General features: G+C 39.5%; 1 protein-coding gene across 1 annotated transcript in view; it reads left to right on the top strand.

Annotated features, from left to right (window-relative positions):
- HHAT (hedgehog acyltransferase) overlaps nt 1–24,792 on the top strand; it is a 156,964-nt gene that overhangs the window by 26,880 nt on the left and 105,292 nt on the right. The window contains exon 10 of the mRNA XM_009279631.1: nt 15,627–15,662. Coding sequence (XP_009277906.1) covers nt 15,627–15,662 — 36 coding nt within the window. The remainder of the gene's footprint in view (nt 1–15,626; nt 15,663–24,792) is intronic.

Genomic DNA, 24,792 nt, shown 5'->3' with positions numbered 1-24,792 from the left:
AGGCACTCTCCTGAGAGCGGCATCTCTTGGCCTGCTGGCCCTTGCAAGCAGAGTTGCAAACAGCAGCGGTTTTTTTCCCTCCTCTCCCAGTTATTATTCCAGGGAATCTGTGTGTTCCTCTGGAGCTGCCAAATGAAACTGAACTTCAGCACAAATACTAATGACACTGCTATGTCAGGTAGTTGTAACAGACCATGAAAAGGTACTCTGAACATGCGAAGATGTGTGGTGTATCACAGTAAAAACATTGGGTATTCTTTAAAAAATATTCATAACACTTATAAGAAAATTGAAACTAGTATCTAAGCAGAAAGTTTAATTTTTTTTACAGAAGCAAAAAATATCAACTGCTGATATTTACCGCTTGCCCAAGTATTTCATTCATATATGTATCAAACATTTATTGCCAGAAATAATAAAATTATCTCATAGATGGGATATGTTTGTTTGCTTTGAAGGTTGAAAAAATCAGCTCATGTACAGCTGACTTGATTTCTTGCCCTCAAAGCTGTGTGGATAGTAGAATTTCCTATGGCTGCTAGTGAATTATGGGTCATTCTCAATTATCTAAGAAATCTCACATAGCTTGCCCTCTGAATCCCTGAATTATGATGCCCTTATGCCTTTTCAGTTAAACTCTTCAATCACTACTACCCAGAGGCTTTGCAGTCTTTTTATGTGTTTTGGTATCTTATATAGGAACATCAGTGTTAGAAGTGGGAATAGCCTTTGTTTCTAAACTGTATGATTGAACAGGACAGGAAGTGTGGAAATAATGGGTTTAGCATAAAAGCTAGCAAAAAATGGTGAAAGTAAATAGCTTGTGTTGTGAAGCCTTATGAACGGTGACACTGTGTTTACGTAAAGTGCTAAATACTTTTTTGTAGCTTGTGAATATGTGGACTTTTAAGTGAATGTTCCTAACAACTTTATCAGTGGGTCAAATTTAAATGTTAATAACACACTGCCTAGTTTTAAGCAGAGCACTCCCCACAGAGTGAGGAGATTTGTACCAGACTCTGTTTTCATAAAGTGGTAGCCTGGTAAAGCTTATTAAAGGCTCCTAGGGCCAGATTGGGAAATGGAGTGGGGTGAAATGAGCCAGATGACATGGAGTGCATCACTGTTACCTGCTGGTTGGCATCAGGGAGGCTGCTTGGAAAAAAGTGCTTATGTATGCTTGGCTTGCTCTTACCCTTCTTGCTGGTGTCTGCTTTAGGGTACTGTCAGAAACAGGGTATTATGCTAGCTAGGCTTTTGGAAGACGCAGTATTGCTATTTTTATGTCTCAAAGCTATTAGCAGTGCAGATTTTGAAGGAGAGAAGGTAGCCTGAAGAGAAAGACAACATGAATGTCTCAATGTAGCATATATTTGCATTCCTTACTAAGGAGTCTTCCACCACCAACTGGTTTCCTTTGAGCATAACAACAAAGCTTTTGATCTGATACATCCAGATCAGTGTCACTTATAATCAGTACATGCTGACACAATTCACTATGTGATACAGCAGGTGGCAGAGCTTTCAATCAGGAAGGTAAGAAAGATACCACAGTGTGTCTAAAATTTCTCTAGAGCTAAAAAGCAAAGCAGGTACTCTGCCTCCCTATTGATGGTACTAAACAATAAACCAAATTGTGTCCATTCAAACTTAAAAATAAAAGGCTTTAATTAAAAAGGAATTATCAACTTTATAGTAGATTCTGCCTAATTTGCATTTTATTTAATCAAGATAATCTCTTGAGTCAAAAAATCAGCAGTCTTGTTTACTGTCTCAAGACAAATACAGGTGTTGAATGTGTGTTACTGTGGCTTCATTTTACCAGGATATAATTATCTTGCTAAATATGCAGCTGCATAGCTAATGAATGCATGATAAATTTATTACTATTTGAAAGCTTAATTATAGCTGTGAAAAGGAGTTTCTGAGCTCCTGATTTCCAGATAGGGCAGCAGTTCAGTGACACACCAACTCAGAGTTTTTAATGTCATGAGGAATTAAAACTTGATTTTTGTTACCAAGGTTAAAAGCAAGGTAATGAATCGTGTGAGAGCAACCAATGTTGTTGGAAACTTGTAAGTGCTTTTAAAGAATTGGTCAAGGCTGATGTCTGCCATACAACTTCTCAGGCTGGGGGGAGGGGGGGAAATTGTGTAGTGCAACTAGGAAAAGTTGTGGTACTGCTGAAACTTGCAAATTAGTTCAATATGGAAAAATATCCTAGTGGAGGAGTAAGGGTGTGGAAACTACAGAAACAGTAGATAGCACGTAACTAAATCCTGTATCAATTTTGACATATCGGTAAATGACTTTGGCAATGTATTCCACAAAGAAACTTGTCAGTTCATAAATGAAGACAACATTTAGCACAGATGCTGCTCATGGAAAAATAATCATGCTTCCATTTTTATGTTTCCATACTACGTTACTGAGTGTGGCGAGTGCTTTTCTGCAAAGATGTTGGACACATTGATCAGATGTGTTTTGACATGCCATGGGAACAGCATGGCATAAGAAACCGGTTATCTCTGGTCATAGACTGATATGAAATGTGCAGAAGCACAACTCCTCTTCTTCTCTGCCTTTCCACCTTGAAATTTGCATATTCCGAAGTATCTTATCCCAAAATAATTTGGAGACAAGTGTGTTGGGGACAAATTGTGCTAAAACTTTATGCATGTTTAATATAGGTTAGCCTCAGCAAGGGTAGAGGTTTTTCAGGAAGGCAGTAAGAAGTAGTATTTGAAAGGTAGATTTCACAGGAAACAGAATTTCATCCAGAATAAAGAAAATGGAGTTGAAGAAATGCTGCCAGATAAAAACAAAATAATGCAATGATGGAGAAAGATCTGGCCACTTTCAACTACTATGCTGTAAGTTCTAGATTCCACCTTGTTTGGTCAAGAATCGGGGTGTTAAATACAGGAGTCTGACATAAGTCAAACCCCCCATTTTCTTGCATGAGTGGACTAGGAGGGCTGTATTTTGCATATACAGACACATACACACTTTTATATGAACACATGTTAAGTTTATCCCACAGATGCTTTGGTGACATCCAAAAATGGCGTCTGGGTTATGATCTGAAAGAAATTGTCTGCAGTTCAGTCTGGTTTACCTGCCTCATTATTGCAAAAGCATTGCTTGCCTTATATGAGAAAAGTGGTCTATATGCAAGGTCTCACTGAATTGCTCAAAATTATAGATTAGAATTTTGCTGTAGGCTAATTGCATTCTCAGCTATAACCATGCCATAGAAAATGGATCTACAAATGAAAATGTAATCTCATCTGCATCTGTTTCTTCCTCATCCTGATACTTTTTGTCTACCTTCACTGCTGTTCTTGAAGCCTTCCCCCCTCTGGAAACAGTTCCTTGTGTATGTCTATCAGAAAGGACCATACAGGGTATTTTCCCTTCCTTTCAGACTCTTTTCTGGGAAAAGACAAGCCTGATACTGATGTTATGTGTGAGTGCGAGCACAAGAGATCACTGTGACCACATGCAGTAATTTTGGAATGATGAATAGCAAGCAAAAACTTACCATCTCTTATTTCTGGCTTAAACACTTGATAGTATTTACATCTAATTGCCTATTCTTAGTTTGTGGTGAGGACTGGAATAGATTTTTTTAAACAAGGAAAGTGGATATTTTCTGACCTGTGTGTAGGGGGGGAAAGTAATATTTAAGTCCGTTTTCACCGGCGCTTCTCATGATCCCAGCCCAGTTTATCATGTACTTCCCTTGTTTGGGCTTCTGATTTTTCTACTGGAGTAAATGATTTTGGGAGTTAACTTATTAAATATATCAAGATGAGTAAGCTGCTGAAAGGCTTTGTTATAAGATATTAAGGAAATTTAAATAAGATCAGAAATGGTGTTTCTGTCAATGCTTGATTTGGGAGGCTTGCCTCCTTAAATTCCCAAATAGCCAATGTCTGGCACAAGTTAACACAAACACAATTGTCCAGCTGTAACTGCTACAGCTGTGTGGAGTCAGGATGACATCCCTGCCTCTGGGCTCAGAAAATGGTGCCGTTAAGTTTAGGGGCTTGTACTCTAACAAACTCCTGTGGAAGGCTCTTGCTTTCTGTGAGTATTGTAGTGCTCTTTTGCTGTGGTGTTTCTGGATAAGTTGACGGATGATCTGAAATTTGAGATAGCAGGTTTTCTCCCTCTATTTCTCCTTCCTATGAGTTTAGTTCTCTGATTATATGCTAGTAATAACAGCAAATCGCTGTTGTGCAATCTGTCATTTAGAGGTAATTACAAGGGAAAAAGGAAGGATGCTAAATGATGGGTCGTAAACTCCTTCCCGTGGCAGGTATCCTCAGGAGTCAGTTAAGTTGCAAATCCTTGAAAAATTTGCACGAGGGAAGGAGAGGCAGGCAGTGAAAAGGAACTCCACATCTCCATGGCAGTGTGACAGAAGGGGTTCAGCGTGGATCACCCAGAGCCTGGTAGAAGTTTGAATGGCACATCCAGATCTGTGGCTCAGACCTGCTGCCCACCTTGCTGTGGAAGGGGTTGCAGCAGCAGCAACAGCTGCTTCCTAAAGCTACAGGAGGACCTTCACTGGGGTTCTGTGCCTGGGGAGAGGATGCTGTCTGGGAATCAGAGCAGGGATGCTGGGCCAAGCCTACTTGTGCGATGAACAGAGAATCTCATTTTAAGTGCTATAAATGGCCTAGAAGTCAGCTTCAAGAGGATCAGGTATTTTGAGGTGATCTGTTTTGTATCTATACTATAGTTCTAGACAGCTATGTTTTTGAAAGCTCTCTACTCCATGCCTCTGGTGGGACTTACCCAGCAGCTGGAACTGAGAGACAAGAAAAGGAAGGACAGGCTTATGAATATTTCCCTTTCCTCTGGAGATTAGGAGTGTCACTTCTGGTATATTTCCAGCCTTTGATATTTTCAAAGAAGAAGTTGTCCACTGTGTTTTAGACAGCATATCGGGTAAAACAAATGTCTTTTAATGATCTAGCTTCTCACTAGTTTTAATCTTAAAAAATGTTAATGCTGCAGCGTTTCTATTTAAAAATCAAAAGGCACCTTTCCTCACCCTGTATTTTTAGAGATGATCTCTTAAATATGAAAAAAGATTATTTAAAAGGATAGTTGGATTAAATAGAATTACACCCATAGTGTTGAAATGGCCTAGTGCTCATGAATAAGGGGAAATTGTATTGAAATCTGAAGAATAGAAGAAATCAATATTGCCGAAGTGGGCATTGACGTATTTGGACTTCTGCACATGAGCCATGTTAAGCCTTCTTTTGCAAACTTTAACACCCTGAAGCCGTAAGATCTGGGTTTGTGTGTCCTGTCTGGACAAGTACACTGAATCGGATCCCAAATCAGTAGTAAAAATATCATGCATAAGAACAGTTTTGTCATGGAAGGCTTGTGTTTGCATATATTTGTGGATGATATGCTTTAAAAAGCTTAAAGAATATTCGTTTTCATTCTTGAGAAGCTTTTTATGTGGTCTTTGAAGATGCTGGGTGAGAGTCTTAGGAAAGGGCTCTTCCCCCCCCTCCCCCTTCTGTTGGTACCTAAGGACTAGGTTTGAATGTGAGGCAGATCTTGCTGTATGTCCTTGCCACCTACAACTCCTGTGGTACTTCTAAGCAGTATGCTCCTGTGTGAAATACAAAACTACTGTGTGGAGTAACAGCTGGAGTCAGGGTGGTCTTTTGAAGAGGAGAACCCTCCTTAGAAAGGCTATGGAGTCGTACGTAATGTTTAAATGTTGCACCTGCTTGTTAATATCAGAATACTTAAGCTGCTTGCCCAAAAGTTGGGCATTTAATTGCAGAATTAGTGCATGTTTTTTAGCAGTGGAATAACTTGTTTCTAAGTTGAAAAATAACACTTTTCCCCGATTTACTTGTATTTTTTATTAACTGTTGTGATGCTTAAAGCCGAGCATTGATCTGTGACACATTATTTTTAGCTAATGTGTCACCTGAATATGTGAAAGATGCTTTAGTTCTGGACTGGTTAGTCATTCTCTCACTGAGAGCAACAAAAGATTTAACTGCTTTTGACGTCAGCCCAATTAGTGCATGCTACAGTTCTTATTTATGTACAGCTTAATTTGCTGGTTATATTAAAACTTTAAAAGGCTCCTTAAATCTCTTCAGTAGAGGAAAAAAAATCTATTATTTGTCTCTTTGGAGTGTAAAAAGAGACAATAATGAAGCACCCTAATCCTTCTTGGGTCTAAATTGAATAATTACTGGAAATTTATTTGTGTAGTGACTGCTTTGTTACTGTAATTTGAAATTGCTGGGCTTTTTTAACAACCAAGCTAAGCCCACCTACTGCTGATCACCCATGAAGCCCATTCTTTGCAGTATTTGACATGAGCTCTGCATGGATACAAACTATTGCTGCTGCTCACATTTGGCAAACAGCACTCTGCCTGCTGACAACCACTGTAGAAAATGAGTAATGGCTATTAATAAACTTCATTGTTCTGTTTGCAGTAAGGATAGGTATCTCATAGTAATTGGACAATGATGCTGCATTGCAGGAGTCTTACTCGAGGAAAACTGAAGGAGAACTTACCCTATGGGAGTTTGCCACTAATGGGCATTAGATTTCATCCACTCTCCATGAGCTACCACAGGCTTTTAAAGAAACAGGGAAGGTATAAAATTACAGTAATATTTCTTCTGAAGGGTTCTGGGAGAGATTAACGGAATACAAATGAGATTTACTCTTTTTAAGAAAGTGTCTGCTGAACTCTATCACCAAGATCCAGTGTGACGGATACGTGAGAAACAGAACTAATTTCTAGTCTTAAAGCCTACTAAGTAGGCGGACCTGTGTGTAATCTTACATTAACACTGGCGATGACTGATGCCTGCTTAAAGTTCTGCTTGTCTCTCTGGCCAGGAGATTGCAAAGGTGCGGCGAAGTCACTGCCTAGAATCATTAAAACTTTCCTCAGGCTTTCTGATATAATACAAGTTGTATGTTTAAATTGAAATGAAACAACAAAACATATTGGGTCGTGGATCCAATTTGTAGGCTGGAGGCCGCTAGCAGTTTGTGAAGTCTTTGTGTGGTCAACAAAAGAACTTTTTCCTTGTGGCTGTCTTATTGTAGATTATTTTTGCTATGCAGGTCTCCAGCCTGAGCTCCCAGCTAATAACTGAAACTCCACAGATGAAGCTTTGGGACTTAGTGATATTTTCTACTCGGAGGTGAAGGTGTCTCTAACAAAATGTATACCGAAGTTGGACTGTATCCTACATTATACAGGCTGTCCAGAGTCAGTCCAGGTATTTCTGCTTCTGTTGAAATCCATGAGGGTTTTGCTGCTGATTCTGACTGGGTCAGGATTTCATTGTTGATTTCCACCATTCTCATAGGTACGGGAAGCTTCTCCTTGCGATGCTATGCAGGAAATACTTTGCAAGTAAAATGTCTAGGGTTTGCTCTGTTCAATCTAAGAGTACTTTGTAAATATGTGATTACTTTTTTTGTGAAGTAAGGTGAATGTTTATGCATAGGCTGTATTGGTGCTGAAGAGCTCTACAGCACTGAGCAGGAACTCCAGATGGAGGCATCTGGCACAAGTTGAACGCGGTGGCAGCTTTGGTTATTCTAATAATGGAGGAAACCAAAAGGCAACTTTGTACTGTTGAACCATTCCAGGAAGAAATAGAACAGAAATTCAAAGTGTTTTATCTAAGCATGAAGTGTTAAAATTCCAGTATGTCCCTAAGCAAGTGTCAGAGAATGATAAAGATATCTTCATGTATGTACAGGTCCTGCTTATTGTTACTGTAACAAGAAATTGCTTGTCAAAGACATGATATAAAAACATTTGACATTCTTCATATTTTTTTCTCTCAAATAACAGATTTTTATTTTTTACTCTTAGCTGCATTTTTACATTGAGATGAAAGAAAGCTGCTACTACTAGTGTGCTGCATTGCAGATGGTTAAAACTTAAAATCAAAGCTCACAAACAAAAGACAGTCCATTGAAGCTTGAGATTTAGGCTTAAGCAGGTTCTTAAGATCTTGATGTTTAAAAGAACATTGAATTCACTTAAACAGGAATTTTCTCAATAGGTTGAGCCAGGGTTTGCTTCATTGTATGTTGCATGGTACGAACAGACATACTTTGTTTTTTTGCATAGGAAATGATAGGATTTGTTATTGTTTATCTTGAAGGAATGCCAAAAAAGCTCCATATATGTATTTGTTCCTAATTCCAATACTCTCAGTGGGCAGACTGTAAAATCTGTATGTGGGTGAAATTCACCAAGTGTTTGCACTGATTGAAAGGCTGAAGTGAAAAATGAGAGCTCCAAGAACTTACTTGTATGTAGCAAAAGAGTTCCTAGAAAATGTTGCAATGTGATTTTCAAGGCTCAGTGTCCGAAAGTATATTCCATAGTTTGGGTAATAGATAAATCCAAATGGGTTGTTGGATTGGGTCTCATTTTTCATCATGCGCCTTCCCACCTTCATTTTAGAAACTAACAACACTAAACAGTCTGGGCTTTTTAGATTAATATTTTCAGTTTGCTTGCTGTATTTATTTTCTCTGTAAAATATCTTCTGTGAAAGTGTAATTTTTTTCTATTTTAAGTTGTGCATCTGCTTTCTAAATAGTTTATGCTAGCATGGTGGCAGTTATATTATTTACAAAGAAGTGTGCTGATTGTCACTGAAGAGACAAGCTTTGCTATGAAGGTGTAGGTTTCGAGTAAACTTTCAGAAAACAATATGTCTGAATAAATGCAAGCTATAGACAGGCAAAGTGTCTTTTAAAAATATGGATGGCTTTCCCAGATCTTTAATTAATAATGAAGATGATGAATCAATTGGTAGCAGTCACTACTTGAAAAAATACTTATTCTACTTTGCAGGTATACCCCCTCTAGGGGATTTGCTTTAGCAAAGTTTTATAGTTCATTGAGACATTAAATAATAGCACTTAGAAAACCTGCATATAGACTTCGCTATCTGCTTTGCCTGTAGTAATCTTATTCTTCAGACAAGACTCTAAAACATGTTTCAGACTTACGTTGCACACTTGTAATTATTTGTAATTTGGAAGCTTTTATTTTTGAGGGATTGCCAGCTGGGGAGGTTGCCACAGGCAGCATTGGAAGAAAGGTGAGCAGAAATAGGAGGACCCAGAAAAGTAGTTTAGAACTGCTAAATGGTGGGACATCTGTCAGGGGAATTCTTTCGTTTACGTATCTCTTGGGCATCCCTGCTGTAAGACATTGCTTGAGAAAGAGGGACAATGAAGCAACTTAAGAGCATTGTGGTAGTGAAAGCAGCTGTTGTTCAATGATGTCTCAGTCTCCAGTGCAAAATGTTCTGGTGTGGTAGAGACTCTTGGTCAGCAGCTCACCGGCAAAACGCCAGATTTATTTGCAAAGACTGCTAATGGAAGTGCTGGTCTTGCAAGCACTGTTCTACAGTTAAATAGGACGGGCTGCTCTGAGGATATGTGAATGAGTTAGACTTTCTGATGTCAAGTTTAGCCACATTGGTAAAAGGAAGGACTGAGAACCGTTGTTGAAACATTGCAGTAACTACAATGCTTCTTTTAAGAGATGGTGAATACCCACAGGTTAGCGGGCACTGAAGCTATAATAAATAACCCACTTGTTGGATTTCATCACCACCATAAATGGCAACTAGTCTAACTGATTTGAAGAGATTTAAGTGCAATTATTATATTGTTTGCTCCAGTGAATTGTGGGGTAGTGCTGCTACTGAACTCCTTTCCTGCTTATAGAAATCACACCATTCCTTTCTGCATTCAAAAGTGTTCATGTTCCAGCAGCGACATGACTGATTTTAAGGTGTCCGGGATATTTCTGTCTACAATGCAAAACGGTCTCTGGGCACACAGTATCACATTTATCTGTCTCCATCTACGTTACTGATTTTGAACTCTTTACAAATGGCAAACTATCTACCTAGATCTACTCCCCTGAAGGTAGGGCCCAAAGTTAGAATCATGCCACTATCTGCTTTTCAGAGTGGTGATGTACCGCCTGCTTGCAGTGGGCATCTTTGCTGAAGTGCATGGTGTTAGCCAAATGCTTCTCAGATTATGCTACACCTTGCATGATTTGTTGTGCTTTGGTTCCAGGAATAGCGTGTACAGCCCAGCAATCCTGGGGAGGAACTGACAGAAAACAAAGCTGTGCTGCTTTCTCTTCAGCACATGGTTTAAAAATATGGATATATGAAATCAGGGTTTGGCAACTCAAATTATTGCAATTCGTTTCATAAAAAATGGTTCTAGTAATGAGCTTAACTTTAAATTGATTCATATGATCCTGACACGTGCTTGGCACTTACAGGGTTTTTTACGCTGTAAGTCGTTGGGAATGAGGTCTCACAATCAAACCTTGTTGTGAGATGGGGGTCCTTTAGCCATCACACTGGAATAATGAATTGTAGTCCCTAACACAGCTAATGAGTAGCGGTTTTCATCTAGGTAGGTGTGGGATCAGGTCCTTTGTCCTGGTTTCGGCTGGGATAGAGTTAATTTTCCTCCTAGTAGCTGGTACAGTGCTGTGTTTTGGATTTAGGATGAGAATAATGTTGATAACACACCGATGGTTTAGTTGTTGCTAAGTAGTGCTTACACTAGGCAAGGACTTCTCAGCTTCCCATGCCCTGCCGACTGAGAAGGCTGGAGGTGCACAAGAAGCTGGGAGGGGGCACAGCCAGGACAGCTGACCCCAACTGGCCAAAGGGACATTCCATACCATGTGACGTCATGCTCAGTACATAAACTGGGGGGAGTTAGCTGGGGGGCGGTGACCGCTGCTCGGGAACTGGCTGGGCATTAGTCGGTGGGTGGTGAGCAACTGCATTGTGCACGACTTATTTTGTATATTCTTTTATCATCATTAATATTATTTTCCCTTCCTTTTCTGTCCTATTAAACTTTCTTTATCTCAACACACAAACTTTACTTTTTTTTCCTGATTCTCTCCTCCATCCCACGGCTGGGGGGGAGTGGGCGAATGGCTGTGTGGTGTTCAGCTGCTTGCCAGGTTAAACCACAACATCCTTAAATAACATAGGCTGGCATAACTTCATTGAATTTGAAAGTTGTATACTAAAGGCTCACACAACTCCTCTGCTGAGGAACCAGAGTTTAGACCGCAGTTTGTGGAAAGTGGGACCATAAACAATCCATTGGATAACATAGGCTTATGAAGAGTGCTGACCAGGGTGGACATTTGGACGGTGAAGCTCAGGAAACAAGAGTCTGTCACTGCATGTCAATCTGTAGCTCCACTGGGAGCCACCCTGTCTGCTGACCTGTGCTGAGCTCAGGGCATGTGGCCATGAAAGCATGAACCAGCTCCCGGGAGAAGGTCCTGACCCGTTTTTGGTCCTGATTTATATCGGTATGCACCAGCCTGCAATAGGCAGATACAGCTGAAGAACCATGCAGCACAGCACTCTTCAGTGGCAAGTGGTGGGCACAGGATTTCAAAATAAGGTCCAACTATAAGGAAATTGGACAGATGGAAATCTCAGAGTGAGTCCAAAGTACCCATGACACAAGGTGGAAACAGATGACTGGCTTCTCTGATACCGTAATCGCAGCATGAACAGAAACTTGTAGCAGTTTTGCTCATCTGGCTTTCAGATATGTATATATGCCTTTTTGCATCCTGGGGACAAAAAGAGGGGTTTTGTACTTTTTTTTTGGTGAATCATCAGGATTACAATTTCAATGCATGTGCTATTGCTATTGACTGTGGTTCACACCAGCATGTTTCTCCCTTTTCATACCTTTTCTATATAAGAAGACTTTTTTTTCCCCTCCCCCCTGTGCGCGCCCCCCCCCCAATCAGCTTTGTGCTGAATGCAAATTTGGAGGCAGCTTGTTGCATTATGCATTTAGCTTTCAAAGCAGAAACTGCACGTCTGTGAAATAGTTTTGAAAATGTACCTTGAGGAGAGAGATGTATGCTTGCAGGCAGATATTTCAAAGGTTGTGTTTTGGAAGATTGTATTTTGGAAAAGGTCCTTGTTGGTTTAGTATATGTATATTGTTGATCACTGATTTCTAGCTGATGTACTGGGAAAAGATGAATTTGATTAGGAAGGATTATATGTATAATCTTTTGTTGAAATGTATCGGAAACTAAACTTCCATGCTTAACAAAGCATTAAAGTTGCGTACAGAACTGTGATTCAAAACTGCCCTTCAGAGGAACAGAATTAGAGACATTTTTATAAAGAAAATAGCTATCAAATTGTCTGCAATGAGTAACTTGATTATGAAATGGAGGTTACGTATATCTCCCCTTTATTGTTCCACTGACTAGTCAAGATTTTGCCCTATTCAAAGACTACCATTACTATTTTGATAAACTAGACTTTACCCATTATTTCTCAAAAAATTAAAATGTTATATTGCTACTGACATTTGAGCAGTATAGAGAATTTAACTGGCAAATCACTTTTTACTTGTATTGCTATGGATATCCTTTCCCTTGTTATTTTAGGTTTTAATTAAAACCTTTATTTTAGAAAATTATGCTTGTTATAGGATTTCAAAAAGCTTTTGTGAAACTTTATGTAACTGAGGCACCCTAAATTGCAAGGGCTACCAGATAAATCCTGTATTTTGTGGAGAAGCTCAGGATTGAACAAGCTGTATGAAGTTGATTATAAGTTATGTTGCAATATCAAGTAAATATGGGTGTACTTTATAGGCAGTAGATAATCATGTCCGTGTATATATGGCGGGTGTAATTGAGTTGATTGTGGGGAGCACCCTGTCATGCCTGACAGTTGTGATGTTGAAGGGATCACTATGAAATTTTTAATACAAATGCAGTGTGATTACTTGTTCTTTTTTCATTTAATGAAGTTGCTTATTCCACCCCCAAGTTGCAGTCTGAACACTGCTATATAAAGCCTCTTTACCCCTTGTTAACTTTTCCATCTGAGATTGGAGGGATTAATTACATCTACCAGATCTGTTTCCATTGCTACTTCACTGTATTTCCATTTCACTTGTTGACTTAAATGCAGTATGTATTTAAATATGAACAAGCAGAATGGTTGAAAGTGTTTGTGGTAGTGTTTTGTCAAAACCAGCCTCCCATAATCCTAGCTTTGCAGTATTTTTGCCTTGCACAACATGTCTATTCATTATCCTAGGTGCTTAAAAGTGTATGTACCCAATATCCATAGCCTTAAGTAATGCAACTATTTCTCCCATTTACAGTTTGAAATTGTTCGGCCTTGTTGTTCTTGCTTTTGGAACTAATCAATGATACTGTCCTGAGGTGTCTTTAAGATCTAGGTGCACACTCTGATGCTACTGTATATCCTCATAATTGTGTTGGTCATAGTGTAGTGTTACATCTTTAAATGACTGCTTACACTGTTGAGAGCTCAAGATCTTAGTCAGTTGAAATGTATCAGTACAGCATCGAACTGAGGAATAATGGGGCCTGTCTGTCTACGCTGAGTTATACCTAGTGAGGCCCTGATCTTTTTTCCCCTTTTCATTTATTCTAATAAATTGTTTCTATGCATGTTCATTTTCAATACTGAATATTTTGTGGAAATATTTTAATAGCTAAAGCCCATATGAAATAATGCACTTTGCTATTAAAAAAGATTTATCACTATGTTTTGGAAAGAGTGAAAAATGAGCGAAAAGATGGCATGTAAGTCCACAGCAAACTGTCTCATTTTCCCTCCCTGTCTGAACCCACTCTGCCTCAGCTTTGTCCACCCCAACCTCCTTCAGCTCTGATCATCTCAAGTTAGCAGGACCATTCAGTTTCTATGCTCATTGTAGGCCAAGTCCTTCTGGCTTTTGGTTCAGTGTCAAAAGCAGTGAATTTTTTTTATGCTCTACATCCCTGTCCACAAGAAGCTCAGTTATTGTGTCCCTTCAGAGACGACAGCAGACTTGGTCATTGCCATCAGAGAATAGCTAGGAGAACTTGAAAAGATGAGCTTGACTGAAGATGTGTAAGATGGCTGTTCAGCATACAGCTGTTCCCTGGAACTGTACAAGTTTCTTCTTCTCCCCATCCCAGCAGAAACATGCTGAAGTGCTTGGTCCTAGGAAGAAAAGTTTTTCAGAGATATAAATACAGACTGTGGGCAGCTCTGATACAGAAGACTGTCTGTACAATACAGAATATTTTAGTGAAGAGGGGTAGCCAAATTACAGTATGTGTCCAGGCAGGAAGAATGCAGAAAGATAACTGGATACACTTCATGCGGTATAATTACACAGTAGTACAACAATAATGTAAAATGGGAAATTATTTTAGGAAAGGAATGTGAAAATACAGGTTTAATAATGACCATGTGCATGTTCCTAGCAGAATATTTTTTTTTTCTGTTGCAAGGCAGCTTTTAAGTGAGAAATTTGTTCCCCTCCTCTCTGCCCTGCTGAACCAGTGGACTTTCCCTCCCTGTTAACTCCTAGAATTTCTACAGCTCTATCTATCTCCTGTTATCAGGATGCCATTAACTATCTGATAACTTCTCTGGCAGTTTCAGGTAGAAGGCAGCACACTGCAAGCAATACTGTTAAAATAAAACCATGTTGTACTCAAATGATCAGTTAGGCTTTTTTGGAACAGGATGCTCAAGAGCTTAGTATATGCCAAAATGTTTTCTGTGTACAGAATGTAAGCCCATTTCAGAGCAAGTCCAGCACTGGAAATAAGACATTTGCATTTTCCAGTTGTGCCATTATGCACACAGCTAATCTGGGATTACATTGACGGTCCCATAAAACCGGCACTTACTTCAGATAGTAGGTAAATGTCTCAAATCAGCAGATACCTTCCTGTAGTGTCAAAGATTTGCTAGTACATTGTTGATGAACTTGATTCTCCTGAGCTGGCTGAGGGATGGAGGAAACAGAAAAGGGAAAGAAACACTGGCGCTAACTGCCAGTGTATGTTGTTAGTGCTGAAGTTTGCAGGCATGGTTCCTGTAATTTAGTGTGATCTAACTTGTACTTACTGTCAAAAGTCCTCAAAGTTATTTTCCTTACCAGATCTAAGCGGAACACTCTTGCAAGGCTCGCTTCTCGGTATATTCTGTGTATCTGAAGGAGACATAAGGGGGTTCTTTGATTATTCTGTATCATGGAGAGAATTCACAGCAATCACTTGCATTTTAGTGCAGTACAGAGCAGAAGAGGGGAAAGAAAGGATTCCACAGTAGTTTTGCGTAGAGGATCTACCTGCATATGACAGGAAATATGCAGACTCACTGGTCATCAGGAATATTAAAAAAATATTTCCAGTAGCAGAATATACACAATTTATGCTTTGTGGGTTATACTACTATGAATGTTACTGCTTTATTGAAGAAATACTCAACCAAGGAATTTGTGAGCTTTTTAATATGCATCTAAATCTGTCCATATGATGATCATCTTAATTTTCACGTCATTACAGAAAGGAAATTGTATATTACACTTTTGCTTCTGTTTTATCAATTCCAGTAATTTTATATTTATCTTTGGTATTATTGATTGTTTTGAAATAGTGTTTGTACAATACCCAACAGAGTAGTATTTTTTAAAATAATTAAAATATGGTGAATCTTTTTTTTTTGCAGAAGTTTTGACGTTGGGCTACATCGCTTTCTGGTCAGGTAAGCTAATGCCTATTTTGAATTGCAATTCCATATTAAAAAGTGTTTCTGTTGCTGTAAGTAGAGATGGCCATGTGAACTCAGTACTACTTGATATTTTCTATGGCAAGATCCTCTTTCATCTTCCACTATTAGTTCGAAAAACTTTAACTACTTGGCTTGGATATCTACCCAATGTCAATCTCTAAGGAACCTCTTAAGGTGTCCTTCAGGAAAACCTTGACTCAGGAAATTTCAGTGGCAGTGTTCCACTCATTCCTGAGGAAATCTTAATTTTTCTTGTACTGAAGAAAAACTTCTTTAAAGTTTTTTCCACTGGTAACTCAAGTACCTTCATACCTTCTAATAAGGGCTTGAATTTTATAGAAAATTGTGACTGTGGAGGGGAGTCTTATTTTCTCAATAGAAAACTTGATTGATTCAATGCACGGGTTGGACTGTGTTCTGAAGATGAATAAGGAAAGTGGAATAATTGTTGTGTGTTTTGTTTGACATTTAGAGGAATGCAATGATTAAAGCAGGGCACTTCAACAAGAAAAGGGAGGTTAATGCATTTGAATGCTACACTGAGGAACTGTTTTTGCTGTTTGAAGTTCTTTTGTGTGAGCAAAGTCACAAGTGTTCACTAAGAATATGTTTGCATTAATTTTTAATAACATACCTATCACTGTCTACTGATCTTTACAAAGAAGTGCGATGTGTACCATGAAAGATGAAGTTTGCCGTGGTCTTCAGGCCCATAGAGAATTCATTCTATCAGTTATTTCATCCCACTAAAATGTTGCTGTATCCATCTGTGAAGAACTTTACCCTGGAAGAATGAACCCAGTATGTGAGCCAGAGCCTGCTGTTTGGGTCCTGCCATGAGGATCAGGTGATGTTAGGCTTCCCTTGATTTGGCCTTCCTACTGAACTCATTATTTTAGGCTACTTTGTCATATTTTCTGGATAAAGACTTTGTTCACACTTCACACTCATGAGTCCTTGTGGCAGAGGCTTTCAGCACTGATTCACAGACTCCCAGAGCTCTAACAGGTTGATAGCTCCTGATTGCTTTTCACTCCTCTGGTCACTCACTTGAAGCATGTATTTTCTAATGTTTTCAGAACCCTGCTAATTGCTGTTGACTGTAGCTAGTAAAAGAAGCATGTAGCTCCAGACAGAATGATAAATGCCTGGAAGCATTTCTCTGCCTTAGGCTCAGCATCACTTGTAAGTGTTCTTTTAGCTTTGTCCTCTGACGTATCTAAGATACTCCTTGCAGATTCAGCTTATCTAGATTATCAGTACCATGGCTAAATCCAGGAAAAAATGGTAATTCTCTGTCCGAGGTCTGGGTGCCAACTGGACAATAATTCAAAGGGTACATCTTAAAGGGAAGAATACTGGGTAGTACCACATTGAACACCATGCTTTTGTGGTTTAAACTAAATACAAAAAACATGAAAGACATGAGATCACACAAAGCCTATGTCAGAGGGAAAATCAGGTTTGTTTTAAGGTTGCACAGGCAAACCCCTATCCTGATATCTCAACCTTTGAGCAGTAGGCTTTGTAACATTAGTTATTTTTGTGTATTTCTCTGCATGTAACGTGACAGCTTTTAACAGACAGCTCTCTTCACTAAAGCCATAGTGTCAATATTGCTGAAGATATATGTATTTCAGTGTGTAGATTTAGTTTTCAGACTACTGAATGTATTTACGTTCTGGTATCAGTTCTACAAAATTAGTTACATCTATATTTTGACCAGCAGATTGATTTTTTTTTTTTAAATAATCATATAAGAAATGGAAATCATCATATTAAGAAATGGTTTAAAAGTATGCTACTGTTGTAAAGGGAATACAGTGCACAAGAAGGTCTCCTGGGAATGCGGACAATTACTTAACCAAGAATAGAATCATGGTAAGCATTGATGTACTAAGTTTGAGCCCCCGGTAATGCTTCTGCCACAAAATATGCTTTCACTTGCTTCATACAAAGAATGTAATAAGATATTATTCTCTTATACTACGTTGTCTTACATCCTGTGGAGATGCAGTATTGGAGTTCTATGCTTGTGCAATCCCTGGACCGCAAATAGCCATTGAATTTGAATGAGTTGAATGTAGTCTTTGACTAATGTGTTGCTTTTTTCAAAGCCAACTGTGGGTTCTATGCAGTGTGGTGTTCTAACCTTAGAAAGCTTTAATACTTCATTCTCAGTCTGTCACCTACTCCTGTTAACAACTTGAGGAGCCATTCAGATACTTTCTCTGTAACTGTACTGCTAAGGAGGAAATATTGTTCCCTTCTGTTGTAGCAGTATGAGTTTTCCTTGGGTTTCCTTAACTAAAAAAAACCCTTTCCTTTGTTTAGTAGATGACTTCTGGACTAGGAAACAGAGGACTTGGTGTTACATCTCTGCTGTTGGTCTGCCATGTGACCTTTAGAAAGTTGTTGCCTTTGTTTTTGCCTATTTAGACAGTCTCCACTCCTGAGAACTTGCAGATCTTCTTCTGTGTTCGTATAGTATCTGTCACAAATGGTCCTCTTCACAGTTTGGGTTTCTATGTGTGAAATACAAACAGTGGGGGAGGAAAAAAAAAAACCCCAAACAAAAACCAAACAAATGAGAGCTGCAGGAAGTGTTGAAAAATCTATGAATTGAGATTTGAAATGTTCAAGAGATACTATATTGTTTTAAATATAAGGACACCACCCCGCAGTGGAACAGGGAACCCAGTATGACACTTTCAAATATAAAATGCAGGGCCAACAAAACTAAAAACAGTCTCTGCTAAAAGGACAATCTGTGCCTAATTACTTATTAAAATGCTGATTGAAGGGACTAGGATGTACGTAGCCTGGCATACAGTCAATGGTTTGTCCAAGTGAAGCATGACACAAAGTATGACATTTACAGCTATACAGCTTCTTCTGTGTTCTTAGCAAAAAATAAATGTAAAACAATTTCTGTCCATCCATCTAGCTGTGGCTTGAACTATGCTTCTGATATGGTTTTTAAGATAGCCCAGAAAGGTTTAAAAATGCCATCTTCTAAAATGTATTTGTTATTGAAAAGTGTATATTATACTGAAATGGCTAATTATGTGGTGTTTTCTGGCTTGGGCTGAACTGGATTGTAGGACTAGATTTCTAATCACTTGCATGCTGAAATATGGTGGCATCATGGAACTACTATTTGTGAAATTAAAGTGTAATTGAGTACGTTGGGGTCTGGGCCTTGAACACTTGTTAGCTACACCATAGTGTTTGAAGTGGGGATCCTGGAAATTCATGGGCGAAAGATCAGTAATTTCATGATGAAAACTGGGTTTTGATACTACCCATTAAAAATGTACTACCATACTTGGAAGGTCATTTGCCTACTGTTCTCACACAATGATATAAAAGAAAGTATTTGTTACTTTTAGGATCAGCAAAATTATTAATCAATGTTACTTAAATCACACAAGTACTATACAAGCATAGTAATATTTTTTTCATTGTGACTACAGGAAAAGCTACCCTGTTTCTCCTAAATCTAAGCATTCTCAGAATGGAGCAATGGTTGCATTTTCAGAGTTCAAAATGCATAAAAATAGCCTTTGGGGTAGCAGTTTAGAGGGGAAAAAGCAAGAGAGGCTGCCTGGTGCTGTTTGCTCACTGAAGCTCTTTTATCCAGGCATTTCATCCAGTGCTGAGAACACGGCATTGGATGAAATAAGATCATGAACATACGAGAATATTTACTGTCCTAATGCCAAACAGTGCTTCCTTCAGGGCAACACTGATGAGGGCAGTGGAGAAGAATGACTGTTCCTGGAGATATGATCCTTTTGAGAAATTGCCATGCTTTCAGCACTGCTGTGCCTTTGAAAAAGTGTGAATCATACTCATTTCAGTACAGATCTGGCTTTGAAAAGAGCTGCAGGACCACACACCCCCAATGTCTCCCAAAGGTGTCCATCTGTTAGCAGTGCTCACAGCTCACCCCATGGTTTGCAATTACTTTAGCTTGTTTAGTGTTGCAGGTTATTTAGGTTTAGCTTATGACCTGGTGCAAAGGTTCTCCAAATACAAAACTTGAAAATCACCCCCTTTTCTAGTTTTCTCAGGTGAAGCAAGGCATAGTTGAGCTCTGGGATCAAAATTTAGTATGTGTTGCTACCTCTATTCATTTTTAGTTAGAAACAGGGCACCTCCATGTAAAGGCAGAATGGTCCCATGGCGAAAGAGGTGTTATGGTTCTAAATAAGGTACACTCATGAAAGATGGTAAGGAAAAGACTGTTCATCAGCTGGCTCAACTCTTGTTTTCGTTCTCTGTGGAATCCCACAGGACCCCATCTATTTCCATGCTACCCAAAAGAATAACAGAATAATGATGTTAATGAACTATCTGATGACTGGTTTAAGTAAATTTTTAAAAAAGGTCATTTTTTCCTTGTTATTCTACTTTGTTCGGAAAGGTACCACTGAGATCAGTTTCTGTGAGGTCAAACGTTTTCTAAAGTGCAGACACTTCCTCCCAAAAGACATCACAACTCTTTACTGAGATGGTGAGAAGTCACTAAGTGTAACCCTAAGGGAAGTGTAGACTCATTGAAAAGATCTGAAGAGATCTATGCCCCTGCTTAAAAAAACCAAGCAATTCTAGCTATTGCTGTTTCTGTAAAAAAAAAAAAAAACAAAAAAAAAAAACCCTAAAAAACCAACCAAACAAAAAAACCCCTAAAAAACCAACCAAACAAAAAAAAAAAACCCTAAAAAACCAACCAAACAAAAAAACCCCAACAACAGAAACCAACACTTCTGAGCTTTCCCTGTCTCTAACACACCTGGGCCTTGGAAAGTCAACATCTGATGCAACAGTCCTTTTCACTTCATATTGCATCCCTCCTGTAACTCCATTGCTATGTAACATCAGAGGTGATTCTGGGCTCCAACAGCTAGACCCAGATTCCCTGCTGGGGTGCCACATGGGGTGCAGCGTAAAGCATGGCCCTCTTTTGGGACCCAAATACCAGTGCTAACACTATACAGTCTCTCTGCTGCTGCTTTCAGTGTGGCTGCCCATAAAATACTACTGATGTTCTAATATACTGTAGCTGGGCTAGGCAGCACAGTATTAAAGAGATTCCGCTTTTCTTGCAACAGGATTGATAGAGGTATTTGGATAACCGCCTCTGCCTTTGAAATCGCTAGATGTAAAGTCCCACAAGTATGCATTTTTTCTCCTCTGCTCTGTCAAGAAGCTTGGCTTTTGGTTCACTCTGTCCTGGTCACCTAGTCATCCTTACTGCATGCACAACAATCAGGGAATCATAGAATAGTTTGGGTTGGAAGGCACCTTTAAAGGTCATCTAGTCCAACCTGCCCTGGAATGAGCAGGGGCATCTTCAGCTAGATCAGGTTGCTCAGAGCCCTGTCCAACCTGACCTTGAATGTTTCCAGGGATGGAGCATCTACCACCTCTCTGGAAAACCTGTTCCAGTGCTTCGCCACCCTCAGAGTAAAAAGTTTCTTCCTTATATCTAGTCTAAATCTACCCTCTTTTAGTTTAAAACCATTACCCCTTGTCCTATCGCAACAGGTCCTGCTAAAAAGTCTGTCCTCATCTTTCTTATAAGCCCCCTTTAAGAACTGATAGGCTGCAATAAGGTCTCCCTGAAGCCTTCTCTTCTCCAGGCTGAACAATCCCAAATCTCACAACAATGTATGCCTAAACTGTCTTCTGGAGCAAAGCAAATAATTTCCTCAAGAACAAAAATCTGAGTGTGGTTCTGGGGATAGTTCTCGACACAGACCCTTTCTGGTAGGTGGTGTGGATACAAGTACACCACCTTTGTCTTCCTGTGCCCTGTGCATTCCCCTAGTATTTCCCCAGTAGCTTTTCCCTCAGGACTTCCTTTCTCTTTTCAGGCCGTGTTTTTACTCAGCATGTAACCTTAGTCTTTTGCCGTAAAAAAATGGCCACAGTGCTGCCCTCGCCTTCCTTCAGACACCTTGAGAAAAACACGGTGCCCTAAGGGGCGATTTCTGCATTGTGTGGATTTGGCCAATCTATTCCAAATGAGGTTAATCCTAACCAATTTTGCCAGATCTTTGTACTGTTTTGCCTGGGAGTTCTGGATGACTGGTTGGAGCAGATGCGTTTGACTTCTATATGTAGTCTGTGTGTCTATGGGAGACCCACTGAATAAGCAATATTCTCTAGTGTTACTTGCGATACGTCTATGGCAATTTTACGTCTCTATCTCATTTTTCTCACTTGGATCAGTGCTGGCACAAAGATGCTGTATTGATTAAGCAGCACTGTATCTGGATGAAGGAAAACAATTTATATCTATCTGTAATCATCAAAATAACGTATAGGGTAAAAACTGCCAAAGATGCAAGTGACGCACTGCATCATTCCACTTAAATCTACTGATACGCTTCCTGGGGAAGGATCCAGTGATGCTGGTACTTAGTTTGTCACATGCAGGTGGGGCCACTGTGTGTAGGATACGTGCAACTGCTGTACTTGCATTCTCTTTTGGGTCCTTTCTGCCTCCAATCTCTAGCCTTTAAACCAAGCGAGGACTAGTAGGGCACGAGGCTCTAGCAAGTATTTGCCAGTCTTGACTCCCTTGGATCACTGTGCTCTTCTGGAGCAGTGCAGATAAAGCCAGTGAAGTAGCAGAAGCAATGTTTTCAGTCAAGGGTGTCCAGCTGTGAAACAAGCTTCTAGAGCAGGCTAACACAGGAACAGGCTGTTTCCAAGTCACATTACAAAAACATCCTTTTGGACAAAAAAGCCCCACTGTAACAATACCTCCTTAGCCAGGGAGCTAAGAAGAACAAAAGGTGATTCTTGCCATCTTTTGTATGTCTTGCGATGTAGATATGATGTGCTGGAGACAGCCCTTGTAGAGTCTTACTTGAAATTTTGTGGTTAAGTTAGCACATTGAAAACCCAGGTATGTAGTCTTGTTGGTAATAAACACAATCGTAGTAATCACTAGATGTGATTGAATGGCTTTGTATCTAATTTATAAGTAGTTTTAAGGTTAAAATGTTTATTTTATTACTGTGAAGAGGTAGTGGTATTAGCTTAGGAACTATTTTTTGTTTAAACTTACTTTCAATATGGGGCCTTAGGGTTTCTGCAAAAATTGTTTTAAAGTTCTAAAATACAGAAGAGGACAGCAATCAATGTATCTGTAGAGACCCCTGCATGGAGGAGCTGAAAGATACAGCTCTTTTTATAAAATATTGCAGTTACGTCCAGCCACACTGCAGACTCCCGTGAGCTCTGCTTTCGGATGTGCTGGAAGTTTTGCAGTGTTTACTGGTGTTGGCAATTTTTGAAGGGGTCAGCACCAGTCTAATCGTGTTCCTGTTGAAAGCAGTGATAAGACTGAAGTGATGCTAAAAAAAAAAAAAAGAAATTGGACAGTGCTTGGAAGCTTCTAAAATGTTCCCAACTAGAAGATCCAGTCTTACCACCGTTAAACTCTGTGGCTAAACTCCTGTGGGTTGCGGTGGGAGGCTCTGTGAAAGTTCTGCTGTGTGTGTACTGGGCATAAGTATGAACTGTACACGTGACCATGATGTATAAAATCAGTTGGGGTGTCTTGCTTCGAGTGGGACAGCGTCCGAAAACCTCAAGTTTGTTTTAAAAAAACAAAACCAAACAAACCGCAAAAACTTGATCAGGCAGCAAGGAAGAACGATGCTAAATTGCTTCAGAGCAACTGCAGTCTCTCAAACACCTTCTCAGAATTAAACCTTTTTTTTAATAGAGCAAACAATCTGTTGTTATGTAATGAATTAGCATTGAGCATGTTGCAAAAATAAGGCTGGGTTTTGTATAAACAAAACCAAATCTTTATGTAAATGTTATGTAAATGTGACATTTAACTTAAACTGTTGGAGTGGGGAAGTCGGGATTAACAAGGTACAGATCTCATCATGTTTATGTGTTGCAACTGTGAATTAAAACAGTTTGTTATTTTTGTTGCAGGGTGTTTGAGTTACTATCTCTGAGCAAGAAATACACTGTTTGTGGAACGTGAAGGATTTTGAGATTCAGTTCAGGCTGCTTTTAAATAATTTTACTGAGTAGTTTAATGGAGCTGGATCAGAGGTTGTATTTCAATATAATAGAAGAAAGTATGTGCCCAGCAGTCTTGAACCACCTAAGATTGTAAGGATTCTGTATTTATTCTTTGTGAAGTCCAGGAAATTACACCATGGGAACATTTTTGTCCCTGACTCTGACTGTAAGGGCCAGAATTTGTTTGCAGTTTACGTGTGATTTCAGTCTGAGGGACTTTGCATCTTTTATAACTGAAGCAACCTGTATTTCAGAGTCACAAAACTGAATATATAAGAAGTGTTAGTTATATAAAAAATATTATTTATGTAATACTTCCAGTTCCACCAAGCACTTGTAGTTAAAGCTGAACACATGTAAAGGTTTCATCTGACCTAGAGCTTAAATTTACAGATTTCTGCTTAACTTTGTTTTCTTTTTTGATTAACTGTTTTGTCTTTCTCACTTCTAATGTTGTCTTTTTTTTCTTCCACGTGCTGTGGTCCGTATTTGTATTTTGGCATGCTAGGAGACGTGATTACAACCTCCAAATAGTAGGGTGGGGTTGGTATAAACTTCAATCTCAAAGTTATTTCATGTTCTATGTTTTAGATGTGTTTCGGAAAGCCACGTGCTGTTTTTGCGTGATAGTATGTTGGAATTGTTAAGATGTAGACCAGCGCCGGAAAAAAATGTGGGAAAAAATAGGATGAAAAGAGCATTCCTTTCTACTCCCGGCTTCTGGTAAATTAGTTGTATGCAGCACAGCTGCCATAAATGACATCTCAGCTGGCACATGATTCAGACTGAAACCTTTGTAGGCCGAATCGCTGCTGCTCTGAGGTTGCCCGTCATCCTCCCCCCGGAACAGAAACGTGTTATCAACCTCCCGCCCTGTTTTCCCCGCCCCGTGCAGGAGAACTAAACCCTTAAATTACGACGGCTTTCTTTCCGGCCGGCTGCCAGTTCAGCACCGGAGAAAGCACTGGCGGTAGCCGTCCCCGGGGAGCGGCGTTTCCAAAAGGGCGCTCGCGCTTCCCGTCCCTGCCGCCAGTTTCAGCCG

Source organism: Aptenodytes forsteri, unplaced genomic scaffold, assembly GCF_000699145.1.
Source record: "Aptenodytes forsteri isolate BGI_AS27 unplaced genomic scaffold, ASM69914v1 Scaffold195, whole genome shotgun sequence".
Classification (NCBI taxonomy): domain Eukaryota; kingdom Metazoa; phylum Chordata; class Aves; order Sphenisciformes; family Spheniscidae; genus Aptenodytes; species Aptenodytes forsteri.
The sequence above is the reverse complement of the archived record's forward strand: the minus strand, read 5'-3'. Positions and strand labels throughout refer to the sequence as shown.